Raw genomic sequence first — 14,639 nt, 5'->3', positions numbered from 1 at the left:
AAGTCTGGTTTTTTTTTGTATCCTTTGTTGTAAGAAAATGTCGGTGTTGTACTTTTTTGACAAGTGTAGCACAAAATCAAAGGGGTAAGAGTTTTCCCTGCAAGAGTCTGTTTTATTTTTGTGTCCTTTGTTGTAAGAAAATGTCGGTGTACTTTTTTGACAAGTATTTTGTATTTGAATCTTTTGTTACCTAAATCTGTGTAGAAAGAGCACAGGCTTCTGTGAGGTAGTGTATTTAACTTGTGTAGAGGATATGCATGAAGTGACTTAATGATTTTGGGGTTGATATACAGAAGGAAGTTGAATGCTGATAATTCCAAGTTAGTTTGTTCCTTTTGTATTCGTTGTGGTTGTTGGCACATCCTTTAGGGAGGGGGCGAGATGTTGGTGCTACACAAAACCCCAAAGTCTTTCTAACCATCCATTTTATATACGTGTGTGGCAACGATGGCATGAAAGCCATGTATGTAATGTAATATTTGTGTAATATTTGTGGTTTTGTGTATGATTTGTGTATTCTTGATCTCTTATTTTAGGGATGACCAACAACGTGAAAGAGATTATCTACTTGAGAGGAGGGACTTAGCTGTAGATTTCATTTTTTGTTTAGTTTTAATAGAGGTTCTAAAACAGGTAAGCTCTTTCGCTTTGGCAAGATTCTTTTAATCTTTTGCTTTTAATGTCAGTTTTTATCATCTCCTTTAAATTTTTATATTAAAAACTGGTGCATATATATGGTAGGCATATACAAGGCCGTAATTATACTCTAAGTTGCATAAGGCCTTTAGTTTCTTCTGTCTTTTCTTTACATGCCTGCATCATCTCAGTTCACCTGTCTTGGAACCACTAAGTCAAATCTGCTGATGTACTGCAAAAAGCAAAAATGTAAAAAAAATAATAAAATAATATTTATGTTAAGTACTTTTTGTCTGCTTAAACATTTTTGAAATACAGTGTGAAATCATTGAATGATGATTAAAATGTCACTTTTTGAAAAAAATTAGAAACAATGTAATTTTGCTTGGCGCTATAGTGCAGTGCTAGATGATGTCGCCCAATTTCTGTTAATATAAAATTCGCATTGGTGTATGGACAAGAGAATAGAGTTTGTCTTTAAGTAGCAAACTCTTGCTTTTTTACAGGAAAAAAGATTACTGTAAGAATGGATTTGAAACATGAAGCAGTTTTGAGCAAATTTCACATTTCAAATACTTAAGTAGTTTACGTCTTTTACGTATAGGTACATGAAAATTAAAGTACTTTCTGTACTAAACACAGACACACCACTTAAGAGAATTCTTTGGTCAATTTAGCATTAAAAGTTATATTAAGGAGGGTTTGTATGTTCTGCCTGTAATGTGAATCTGCAATTGGACAGTTAAGCAAAGCACAGAAAGGATGGCTTTTTATCAATAAACATATTTACATTCACATTACATCCATCTTCCTGGGAGCCCTATCATTGTTTAATTCTCATAAACTGGTTTTAGAGGGTGCAAAGGGTATGATCCAGCCCTTTCTGTAATATGCACAGAGCAACTGGAGAAAGTTGCTATGTAGGAACTTTCCTATGTAGGAACAAAAATCTTTTGCTTAAATGAGTACATATTACTCATTGTATGAATATGCATGTAAATAGCCAGTTCCGGTAACTGGAAGTTCTTGGACAAATAGCTTTCTTGATGCAGAAAAGTATGAAATTTTCAAGCAGCAAGTGCTTCATTTTCTGTAGACAAGACAGTAATATTTTCTTCTAATATATTTTAGTGCAAATTTTAATTGCTGTTAAGCAGTAATGTTTAGTAGGGCTATTCCTTACCTAAATTGCTTTGAAATTTTAAAGACATTATGACTTCATAATTATATATATTGTTTTTTAAAAGAATACATTTTCTTTTTAAGCAAATGTTTTCTTTTAAACCTGATAAAAGTGGTGATGTCAAGGAGAGCCTGAATAAAAAAGGGCTTTCTAATCAATGTTTGATTTTGGTTTCTCACCAAATTGTTACTTATTGCTAGGAAGGTTTTTATATGTCTTGGCTGCTTTCATCTGCAGAAAATCTAAAATGGAGATGATCATCTCTTCTGCATACTTATTTTTTGGGTTTGGCTTCCTTTACATGAAGACGAATTGCATTGTGAGGTTAAGTCTGTAACAGTGACACCACACAAGGTAGAAAGTGTGGCAAGGTGCATAGTTCACCTAGTCCTGATAAATTTTGATGACAAATTCAAAGTGTTTATGTTACTGTTTATTTTATTACGAATTTAATCCCTAAAAGCTAGTATGCAAAATAATTTGAGAGAATGTCAATACAGGTCGTGTAAATGTTCATGTATTGGAGAATTAACTTGATTTGCCAGCAAAGGGTATGTCCTTTGACACTAGTGGGAGAGGTTTCTACAGGGCATCTCACAGTACTATTTACTTCATACATACATATGTGTAAATATACATGCATAGTTACATACATATAAATGATATCTGCATTTCAGATACCTGTTCATCCAGTGCCAGATCCTTTAGTACATGAAGTTCTAAACTTGGCTTTTAAGCACTTTAAACATAAGGAAGGGTAAGTTTCGCTTGCGTACTTTAAAATATTTTGTGTCTATTATGAGCCTGTGCTTGGTTGTTGTGATTGTTCTCCTTTGCCTCACATGTAATGTGTTGGTGATAATACTGTAAACAAACACTGATTGATACCTTGAAACTGAAAACATATCTTGAAAGAATACAGCTGTGTTCAATATGATGGTGTGTTTATTTTGCTCAGAAGATACAGAATGATTTGCAGCCAGCCAGAGCAAGAAAAGTCCAAGTTTGCATCACTATAGTAAATTTCCTGTGCAGAATAAGTCTCTTATGTCCACTCAGTGAAACTACATCATTTTAAATGTCACTCATGCATGTTATGCTTGACTTTCATTGTTTTTATGGTAATAACCACCTTGCTGTGGAATGAACTTTTTGTTTGTAATTGAGAACACACTTAGGGTTTAGAAGAACAAAGTTGAATTTAACAGCTTCCTTTTTTCCCCCTCTTTATTCAGGTATTCAGGAACCAACACTGGGAATGTGCATATTATTGCAGACTTATATGCAGAAGTCACAGGGGTTCTTGCTCAATCAAAGTAAGTTCAGTCTCTGACTCTTCTTGTGTTTGGGGAAAAATTACTCTAGACTTAACGCTGCTATATTAAATAGTCTGTTTTAGTGACCCCAGTGACTAATCCCTTGAGCGTCAAGCATAGTCAGGTGTAGTCTGGTGTGTCTGTCTCATGTTCCAGCACAATAAATTCAAACAAATCAAGAAGTAATCTTTAGTATAATAGTGAATTGCTTTGCTGTCAACTTGCGGATGCAGGGGAAAGAGGCCTGTTATCAGTCAATAGCTGTTGTTCAGTTAACAAGTATATTCTAATGTGCTGATCATCATAGGCACTCTTAAGTGCCTAGATTTTAAGTACCAGGGTTCATCTTGCTTGTGTTGCCTTTATTGTAGGTGTTGTTATCCTAACAGACTAAAGAAATTGGTTCAAAATTATAGACATCGAGTAAAAGTAACTAAGAATGCAAGTAATTGTCATCTATATCCTTTGTTCAGGTTTCAAGCTGTTAGGAAGAAATTTGTCACTGAATTAAAGGAACTGCGACAAAAAGAACAGAGTCCTCATGTAGTACAAAGTATCATCAGTTTGATTATGGGAATGAAGTTTTTTCGAGTAAAGATGTATCCCGTGGAGGATTTTGAAGCATCATTTCAGTTCATGCAGGTAAATTAATATTACAGACAACTGAAATGAGCATAATTTTGATTGTTTAAGTCCTAAAGCTGCAATGATGCTTCCTGTGATCAGTCGCTCACTCTACTTGTGTGTTGTCCTTCATCCTTTTCTTTTTAGTCCATAAGTTCTCGGAGCTATGAGTCATTTGTTTCTCTGCAGTTCGTGAGTACATGATGAGAACCCATTCTCAATTGTCTCAGTATTGTGGCAAACTTGCGATATATGAATTTATTATAGACTAGATGAAAATGGCTAGCAATCAAATCATTTTCTTTCTTTATGAAAGCAGTGGGTTAAAGAAAAAAAGTACTTGATGTATCTTTTTTTAACAGCTGAGATGCCAAGAAACACTTTGGTTGAAAAAACACTTCGGTTAATCTTCAGAGAGACTTAAAATCTCCTTGTTTGCTTCCCTTGATTGTGGATTAAGAAGTGTCCTAATGAATAACTTGCCCATTTGACAGTAACTGAAGTTATTGCAACTTGGTCATAAATTTTATTAGAGCTATTTAGCAGCCATTGTAATTGCTCTGAATCCTGAAGAAACTTAATATACACATAGGTGCTTTGGATTGTGTACAGAGTAGTCAATTTGGTACAGTGGGGTGTGCAAACATGTATGGATTATTTATTTCTCTGTAAAATTTTCTTTGCATCAAAATAATATTGAAAATGAAAACGAGTATATTAAAAAAATATTATTTTCTAATTATTTTATATAGAGATAAGCATTTTTTTAAAAACTTCAGAATAATCTGAGGAAAAATATGCGTATTTATATTTTATATTCTGAGAACTTGTTATATTCTGAGAAGAAAGTAAATAGCTATCTGGTATTACAAAAGTTCTTTCAATTTCTTTTTAATTGCTGGGGAAACAGGTTTTAAACATTCAAATGTTTTGCAAAGTTGATATTGTCAAGGAATGTAAGACTAACTTAAACACATTGCATGTTTTAAATTCAAACTGGCAATTAATGTGATACTGCTAGTGCTTTTTATGGCATAGTGACTTTTGTCTTCTTTTTTCTAAATATTTTTCTTATGCTTCTTTACTAAGGAATGTGCTCAATACTTCCTGGAAGTAAAAGACAAAGATATAAAACATGCACTTGCTGGTTTGTTTGTGGAAATTCTCATCCCTGTGGCTGCTGTAAGTATGGGTTTTTTCCCGCACTATTCCACTCACTTTCAATTAGGCTCTCATTGTTAAAATTGCTTCTATAAATCCTCACCATATTACATTTTTACAGATTCAAAAAGACTATTAAGTAAATTACAAGCCCCTACATAATCTTTTAAGGGGAAATGTGTCAGTGTGATTTGTGTTTTAGCTAGTTTCCAATCTTTTTGTCAGAACTTCTTGAAATTGTCTGTTTTCTAGACCCTTTTATCACCAGAGATCTGTGTAATCTTATACTTGCTCTAAAAATTTGAAATTTCCTTGGTTTAATATTTGTTCATTCGAGGGTCCCATTGAATTTTCTTTATTAGCTGAAACCTGTTAACTTCTTTCTAGAATAAACTGAGATATGTAACATTTTTACAGTCCAACAGGGAGAGCGTGGGCTCCTATGCAAGAAGGATGAATGTAGGGTTTGGCCAACTAAATAAAAATTGTTCATAGAAGTGGGTGTCCACTAGGTGTAATCCTTCAAGTGGAAGAGCAGTTGATTATCTCTTGTATGTGTTTTAAATCTAAAGCCAGAAATTTTACTCAGCAGCCACAAACAATCAAAAAACCTTGATGCCATCACAGTGTTGGATGTACAGTGGCTGTAAAGCTGCTGGTGAGAATGCTTCCAGTCAGGACAGGTTCTCCCCCTTCCTTCCAGGTCCCTTCGTTCGGTTGTGTAAAGCTTGGCCAACAGGTCAACGAGAAGTTACGGCAGCTCAGTATATATTCTTCACTAGGTAGCTCAGAAGGTTTCGTTGTAGTAAGATGGATATTTGCTGTGATTGTTGTCTAAAATGATAGTTGTGTTAGGCTACAGTGTGTTTGGCAAACTGTCCTGAAAAATGACAGGTCATTGCTCCATGTTACAACTGATTCTAGGGGCCTATCTTGCTATGTATGGAGAACTGGGACATGTAGATCTCATTTTCTTGGGGGATCTACAGAGACTAGCATGCCAGATAGGGATCCTGTCTAAGCAAGCTCATAGAAAAAGAAGGATAAATCTCTCTAAACTCTGCATCTTCTTTCAAGTGATCTGCTTCGCCCTGAGCCTTGGGAAAATGCTTCTCTCCCTTTGACAGTCTCAACCTTGGGGTTTATTTTAAAAAAATAGTTAGGAGACAATCTTTCTTCTTAAGACATGACCACAAAGAGGTGGTGTTAGTAGTAGCTCTTTATTGTCTGAAGTCTTGATCTTACCTGGGCACTCTTCTAGAGAAGAATTTGCTGTCCTGTTAAAAAGTGAACGCGTTTGTCATTTTGAACTCCGTAGCTGCTTGGCAGTTGGAGGGGGGGTGCATAGAGAAAGTACTTAGCATTTAGGTAAACACACGAATATTAGTTTTCAAGATCAGAGCTTAACTACAGTGAAGACTGCAGGTACAGTGCTGAGGCAGAAGCAGCCTTTGGGAATTGGGACTGTGGGGTGGTAACGGCAGAGGCACGCACGCCGGCTCTGCAGGTTCTGTGGATCCCTTCCTACAGGCATCGCCTGAATCAGCGCTTTAAACGGCTGGCGAGGGAGGCTTAATCTTTCCTTCTGACTCACTGAGTCCCTAATCATTTCATACAAATGGAGCTTTTTAAATAGAAGTGGAGAGCCCCATCCCAGACTGAGATGCAGTTGAGAGGGTTAGTCATCCTCTTGGAAGATGCGAGATGGGAGTTTGAATCTTTTTGAAGCAGAGGAAATGAATCTAGATTTTTCTGTATCTTGGATACAGAAAATTACTTAAGTGAGGAAGCTATTGGATTTTGGCATTGTGACTTCTTTACTGTCATTCTCTTGTTTAGTCATTCAGGCATTTTTTAAAAATATGACCTGATTTGGACCCTGCAGGTATGACGGCTGACAGCGTATTTTACAGCGGGGAAGTTAAGGCCAAGGTTATATCCCAAAGCAACAGTGTGGTGCTGGCAACAACTGACTAATTTCTCATATCGAGCTAGCAGGGTACTGATCAACTTACAGCTTAAGAGTAGCAAAAGATAAAGAATTTGGGATTATGTAGGAAGTGATTTAAAACATAATTACTTTCCCGCTTCTTTGGACGTGACTTTCTTTCAAAAATTTTGGATAACAAAACCAAAAAATTACCTTATAAAGAAATTAGGAGTATAGAGGATTTCTTCCAGAAAAGCCAACCCCCTTCTCCAACACCCAACCCTCCAATTTGATAAATAAAGCAGAAACACAACATAAAATAGTAGGTTGACAAAAATGTTTAAATGGATCATCACAGGTGTCCAGAGAGAAGCCTAAGAAACTTGTAGAGGTTTAGATAAAGAAGGTAGAAGCCTGGTTTGTGGAAGGAAGGCTATTCTATGTGCAAGGATAGAGTGGGTAAAAAAAGGTGCAGGGCTCCATGGATCTGTTTCATTAATTCTGAAAGCTGAATAAAGACAACTTATGTGTTTGGTTGGCTGATAATCCTGTGTATCGTTCCCTGAATTTTCAGTTTTCAGAATTGGAGGATGTAAAAGAAAAGGGGAGCATTGAAGAGGGGAATGGTGATGGGTAGTATTTTTTCAAATAGATGAAATTATGCTTATAAAGAGTTTCAGTGTAGTTTTTATTTGTTAGTTTCATGGTAAAGACTTTTTAAGTATGGAATACAGGCTACATCCTTAAAATAGTACTTTTTAAATGGCTTTTGGGTTTGTTTTGTTGGTTTGATTTTTTGTAACTCTATGGAAGTAGCATATGGCATGATTTCTTGTGTTTCTGTTTATATATCAGATGAATACACTCAAATACTTAACTAATGTGAAATTTCACTTTTGAATGTTCTTGGTTTCATGGATATCTTGATGTATATTTAAATTGCCTTCTGTATAAACTATTAAACCCATTTATGTGTGTATTTTTTTTAATAGGCTGTTAAAAATGAAGTGAATGTGCCATGTTTGAAAAATTTTGTGGAGATGCTTTATCAGACTACCTTTGAATTGAGTTCAAGAAAGAAGCATTCACTGGTATTTTAAAGAAATATTTCAACTTCTCTATTTTGCTCATCTTAAACTTTTAAGCTAGTATATTATATGAGGAAAAGCTAACAGCTGTATTAATTTAAATTTTAACTCCTTGATTCAAGTGTAATTAAATTCACACTGTGTATGTGCATTTGCTCTAATTTTGATTTGTTTCTTTGCGCAAGATACGTGCTCTGTTATCTCACTTGTAAGATTGTATTGAAATTGATGCTTATTTTTTATTATTTTAGAGGGTGTTAGCACAGAGTTATTTAATCGAATGTCTGTTCTAAAAAGAACGTGCATTCAGGGAGTCTGTATATTTAAATTATGTTTAATTAAAAGATGGAAGTGGCAGACAAGACTTTTTCAGCAAAACAGCAGACAGTTAATAGCCCTGCTCTGCCTGTTTCTCCTCTCCTCTTATTTTGTTTTTCTCTAATATTTTTTATTATCTCTTTCAGATATAAATATCTGGGGGTTTGTTGGTTCTTCCCCCATCCCCCCTCCCCAAGACTGCATTTTAACTTTCCCCCAAAACTGCATTTTTAGCAGGAATTTAAATCTCTCATTAATGCAGTAATTCGTGATGATCATGGCAGCCATGTTTCAAGTTGATTCACTTCACTTGGCTGGAAATGTGGAGCTAAACGTTGCATTACAATTGCCATATTCAGTAAATTCAAGTGAATTTAAATTGATTTATTCTCACTTTCATGTTAGGGACAAGCTTTACTTTATGGTATTCTGACCATATAGAGCATATGTCATTGTACGTGGTTAAACTCCTAATGTAAGAATAGCATAAAGTAGTTGTTGTTAGTATTCACAATGTCATTTATGAAGTCAGAAAAATTGTTACATCAAGATTACAATTAACCTGTTCATCCCCATTCGTTAATTTTGCTCCATAACAAGATGATCTGCAGTCAGATTTGATATTAATTACCATTCTGTATTCTTTTTGTGGTATGTGGTGGTTAAACAAATCTATGTTACTAAAGCAGAGTAATGCTAGTCTGCATATTCACAGACTTTATCAGACTCTGCTTCATTCCTTACTGAAAGTAGACCCTGAGCAGAAGTAACCTTTCTGAAAACCTAAAACCTGCCTCAGTTTTTACTGAGCTGATGATGTTTTTCCTGAGTATTGTTCTTCAAGGCAGTTCCCTGTCCCAGCACGTAGGACCCCATGAACTGAATCGTGTGGTTGCAGGGAAAGAGTGAATATTGTAGGAGGGGTGAGAACTGCTCTCAGTCTGAGATCAAGCCTTGCTGGGCATGAGCTTCACCATGGTCCCCTCTTACACCATGGGCTCTTACCGTGGGCATGGCTGTGATGCCCAGGACACTGTGCCTGGCACGTGTCCTAGTGCAGGGGAAGGGCTGTCATGCAATACTGAAACTGAGAGAGTGAGGGACAAAGAACCAACTGTGTGTCTCATTCTCCGTGTACACGACTCGGGAGGTCTGCAAAGAGCAATTTGATCAATTCTTTTTCCCCCCTGCTCGTAGGCTTTGTACCCATTGATCACCTGCCTGTTGTGTGTCAGTCAGAAACAGTTTTTTTTAAATAACTGGCACGTTTTCCTGCAGAACTGTTTGTCACATCTAAAGGTAAGAATCCTTTTCAATTCAGGAACTGTTGCAAATCAATAGCGTTTATTCCAATTTGTTCCCGGCATTCTCATGCCAACTAAACAATGAATATTTGGCTGTTTAAAAGGACACTGTGAAGTATTTTGTTTTAAAATTAAATGTCTTAAATAGCCATTAGTATTCAACCTAGTAAATTTTTGTGATGCTATCTAATGCTGGAAATAGATGTGACCCCCTTGGGGGACTATCACTTTTGTGAAGTAAAATCTGCAGAAGCATCTGCTAATAAGTGCTATTTATGCCAGAGAAAGTACAAACTGTATTTCTTCATGTGCAAATTCTTTGTGAGAAAATAAGTGGCTTGTCTACTTCTCTAAGTAGAAGGTATAGTAAGTGCAAAATTTGTCTCTCTTGTTCATTTATTGAAGAAATAGAAAATGAATTGGGAGTCTAGAAAAGAGATTATATCTTACAGCCTGTGATATATATTTTCCAAATAAAACTTACAGTGTCCCTTTAACTCCTGGCTTCAGTTGATAGCATTGTAAACATGAGTTGGTTGATAAAGAGATCAAGATACTTGAAATTCGGGATTTGGTTTAGTGACTTTCTTGTATCAATGATTATTGTACATGTTCTTCCCTTAATTTTAATTAACATTGTTCATGATTTTCCCTAATGGATTGATTTTGAAAATTTTAATAAATTCTTTGATCTACCTTCACAATATTCGTTCTGGTTAGGTGTGAGTGACAGTTCCGAAGCTTATTAGTAAAACACATAAACCAGCATGAAGTCAAAAGGAGACAGGTTTAGCTGCTTGGATTTTTTTTTTTAAGGGTCATTTTGTTTTCATGACATCTTTCACACTTTTCTGTTGCTTGTTGGGTTTTTGTATATTTTTCATCTAACATTACAGTTCTTTTGCAATATTTGCCTTGATTTTTGTTCTGTTGTTTATTTTGCTTATGGAGGCTGCTTTTGCTTTTTGTTTTTAAAGCTTTGAAAAAACTTCTTACAACCTAGGAGTTGCATTTTTCTGGCATAATGTCCATTGGTGATAATGGATGTATTAAAACTATAAATGCCAGTGAGTTTAACTGGTAGTTGCTGAGCATGCATTTTATATTTTACTTAGTTTTGTTAACCACTAACAGCTTAACACATTTACTGTAAGGCTCTATTCAGCAGAAATTCTACATATGAATTTCTGCAATGTCATGATACTGTACCATCAATGAGTTATTTAGGATATTTTATGGCTTGATTCAGTTTAGCCCAGCAAATACTATTGGTTTTTTGGGTGCCTACCTTGTTCAGAAACTTTGTTGAGATTAATCTTGAAAAATACAGCCCCACTATCCTCCTGTGTCTTATGAATTAATGTGTTCCTTTGTTTCTGAAGCTAATTAAATGCATGCACTCTGTAATAAGTAATCTCATTAATTTGTAAATCTGAATTTCACAGCAGTTTAGTTCTTTTAGATTTCCCCTTTCCCATTTTAAATCCTGATTTCCTAATGACTAAAGTTATTTTCTTTGCAGTTACCTAAGTATGTAAAATGCAATAAGGATTCCAAAATCATGCTCTCTAGTGTCCTTGCTATTTAATAAAGTAATTTTGAAAGTTACTGGGAGATACTTTAGAGTACTGAAAAGGTTCATATGACCCTATTGCATAAGTTAAAATTAACAAATTAACGTTTGAAATAAGGACAACACTTAAACTGTCGCAGGGATGCTCTGTGAAGTGTACAGGCCCATTAGCAAGTTGCCAAGAGGTAACGTAGATCATGGATTCATGGTGCTCACTTTATTCCCCAGTGACTGCCCAGTGCAGACTCTTACCGAGCAATGAACACCGTGTGGTCACACTTTGGTGACCAAAATAAGTAATTTCCCATTTGCCGTGATGTGAAAGATCCCATCTTCAGAGTCACTCCATAGTACCGGACGGGTAGTGTCTTCATACCCTGCCTTACCCTGCACTATTTCGGTGCTGTGCTGTGCTCAGTAATGTTCCTGAGAGCTCTCTGAATCCTAATCCAGCACGAGCAACATTTATTGCCTTTGTAAACTCTTTGTACTGGGTTTCAGTGCGTGCTACCTTTAGTTATCCTCAAAGCAGGCTTATTGTATGGGGAGACCATCCTAGCCTTGCTGGAGGGAGGAAGCCAAGGGGCCTGGACCAATGCAAATAGAGGATAAGTGAGTTGTAAGAGTCAGTTTAGACCAGGAGTGTACCAAAGAGTGTTTCAAAGAACCATAGAATGGTTTGGGTTGAAAGGGACCTTAAAGATCGAGTTCCAGCCCCTGCGCCAGGGGCAGAGACACCTCCCAGGTTGCTTGAAGCCCCATCCAGCCTGGCCTTGAACACCTCCAGGTTTCTTGGTATATGTATGGCTGGCCTTGTCCCACAAAGCAGTTGAGATGCTGTTTCAGCATTAAGCCCAGAGGGCATTTCTTTGCACACTGTAGCATAGGCACAATTCGGAATTTGTTCAGCAGACAGTAACACCGGGTCAGTATTGTAAAACATTCTGCTTAGTGTTTTAACTCATATTCAAATAGGCTAATTCTCGCGGGTTTGTCAGAAAGCTGATAGGTTCTTGGATGAAGCTGAGTTGTTGTGGTATCCTTACCACCTCTCCGGGGAGAGGAAGGAACATTTAAGAAAGCTGCTAAAATGGGAGAGAAAAGTGTCTATCAGTTGGGTGGAAAAGAATAATTATCTTTTCACAGTTTAACCTTAGTGTCTGCTACCACAAAACCCTGAAAGCTGGAGGAACGTTTTCTGCCCCTGTAGCAAAACCTGTGTTTCTACTGAATAGAGTCCTTACTAGTCAGCTCTCTGTTGGTTTTGTGCTTTTTTTTCATCTAACATGCATGTGCCTTCCATTCTCATGTTTGTTATGTTTTGCTGTCTCACATTGCTTTATTTAGATGCCATCTAACAACAGTATCAGAAAACAAATAGAAACACTGCAGGTGAGTTAATATGTTGTTATAACTCAGTGAAATGTTGCTTTGTCTCATGTAAATACTTTGTTTTGTTTTCTATGTTAGTTGTTGTATTTTGTGCTTTCCTTTCTTTGTAAAATTGCTGTTAGTACTGTTAAGCAACAGGACTAAGAATAGCTAATGTTTCAAAGATCTTTTTTTCTTGCCAGGGAGTAAAGGAGAAAGATCAGAAAATTATCTAATATCAGTTTTTCCTTGGGGGTGAAAATGTGGCTTTGTGAGATTGAGTATCAATATCACAGCTGGTTTCCCTGAACAGCAGTGCATGTTTCCACTGGAAGTAAACTACCTATTCAGATGTATGATTTTTTTCTTTTAATTCATTTCAAAAAGTGTCTTGCATGCGAGCAAATTTGAAAACAATTTCACAATAAAAAAAATGCAAAACTGATTTACTATAACAACTTGCAGTGCACTAACTTGAAAGACTTTTACACTGTTGGTTTTGCAGGTTTTAAAAAGTAGAAATTGTTTTAGTTCAGAACAGAAGAAAAGTTTAACGTCAGTATTAAAAAGTACTTTCTTCAGTAAGTGACTACATTTGACTAACATGGAAAAAAATGCTATTTTGTTTCTTGCCTTCATTGAGATATGTTTCATTGACTCATCTTAATGTGTCATGTAAGAACACTGTAGATTTGCTCTTTTTTGGTGGTGTGACCGAATACAGTTCTTGTCAGCTTATTCCACAGTCTGCTGATACCATTTATAATAAAAGTTGTAGGATTTTAAAGAAAACTATGTTTGAAAAAAACAACCCAGGTAGAGTGCCTTAAAATCTGTCAGGCATCAGCTAAAAAGACTGAAACTCAGCCAGACTGGTGAATGACATAGCCATATATACTGTGTTCTAGTTCCAGTAATCTCAAAGAGAAGAGGAAATACATATTAACATCAAGTATATGAAAAGTGTGCCATAAATTAGACAGAAAAAGCCATTTTCTCCTAGAATATTTGGTTAGTTCCTATTTATAGGAAGAGATAAATAAAATTTTCAATGCTTAAGAAATTAGAAGTACTGTTGTATTTATTTTGTAACCCTTTTAAAAAGGTGAATGCCTCATGCTTTTTTATTTTAACAAAGTAAACTTTGTTATAACTTATCATACATAGCTATATTGGATGATTTACTTCCTAGCAGATAGAACGTTATTAACACATTGTAAAAATCTACTACCTGTACCATTGTTTCGATTAGATGGTTGAAACTTAATAGTAAATTTTTGGTTTTCTTCTGGATTTGTAAATTCAACTCCCCTTTGGAATATCAGAAATAAGAAAATTGAAGCGTTACTCAGTTTTAGATCCTATAGTTCAGATAGACTTTGGTAATGTGTGTACTGATGAATTCACCAGCCTACTTGGAACATCAAGAACTGTTGGCCTGTAGATTAAATGTGACGAGTAATAATACAATGGTTTTTTGCTGTTCATGTTGGTAAAATTCAAAGCTGTCACAGTCTCACCCTCCTGTGCAATTATGAGTGTTTGCTTCTTCCTCAGAGTAGCCCTGCTGGTAAATTAACTGAACAGTGGGACGGTTATCTGAATACTAACCAGGGACAGGTGTAAATTTTTATGGGTTAGATTTGTCCAGATGACCTTCCTAAATTTACCCCCTAGTATTAGTTGCAGGTGTGCTAATTCCAAGGTGATGGCAGGATCGTGTTGATGAGTGTGAAGGGCGGGTAGAACTGACATACTGGATTAAGTTATTCCTTCTAATATTCTGATAAACAGTCATGTATGTTATTTGTCTGTGAAGTACCACTTTTGCCTCTGTGATTTTGTGATAGGCTTTTAGCCTTTTTTAAAGTAAGTTGCTGCCAAAACCAATAGTCCCAACCCTCCAGTGTTAAATCTGTCCAAATTACTCTCGTTTGTATAGTCTGTTGCACAGACATGGCCATGAGATTATTGGATCGATTTACAGGTGTGAGTTGAACTTTCTTATTGCTAAGGTCAGTGCAAAGGGAGCAGTGAGATTGTGGAAGAGGGAACCAAGGGTGCAGCCATCTCTTTTTGAACAGTACATTCTTAGATCCACTTAGACCCTTTGGGAAATTGTCCTCCACTTACCC

General features: G+C 36.0%; 1 protein-coding gene across 1 annotated transcript in view; it reads left to right on the top strand.

Moving 5' to 3' along the window:
- Positions 1-14,639, top strand: part of FRYL (FRY like transcription coactivator) — a 162,065-nt gene that overhangs the window by 51,019 nt on the left and 96,407 nt on the right. The window contains exons 5-11 of the mRNA XM_014945555.1: positions 537-633; positions 2,497-2,576; positions 3,055-3,135; positions 3,609-3,777; positions 4,849-4,941; positions 7,843-7,941; positions 9,454-9,555. Coding sequence (XP_014801041.1) covers positions 537-633; positions 2,497-2,576; positions 3,055-3,135; positions 3,609-3,777; positions 4,849-4,941; positions 7,843-7,941; positions 9,454-9,555 — 721 coding nt within the window. The remainder of the gene's footprint in view (positions 1-536; positions 634-2,496; positions 2,577-3,054; positions 3,136-3,608; positions 3,778-4,848; positions 4,942-7,842; positions 7,942-9,453; positions 9,556-14,639) is intronic.

Source organism: Calidris pugnax, unplaced genomic scaffold (genome assembly GCF_001431845.1).
Source record: "Calidris pugnax isolate Ruff unplaced genomic scaffold, ASM143184v1 scaffold58, whole genome shotgun sequence".
NCBI classification, from domain to species: domain Eukaryota; kingdom Metazoa; phylum Chordata; class Aves; order Charadriiformes; family Scolopacidae; genus Calidris; species Calidris pugnax.
The sequence above is the reverse complement of the archived record's forward strand: the minus strand, read 5'-3'. Positions and strand labels throughout refer to the sequence as shown.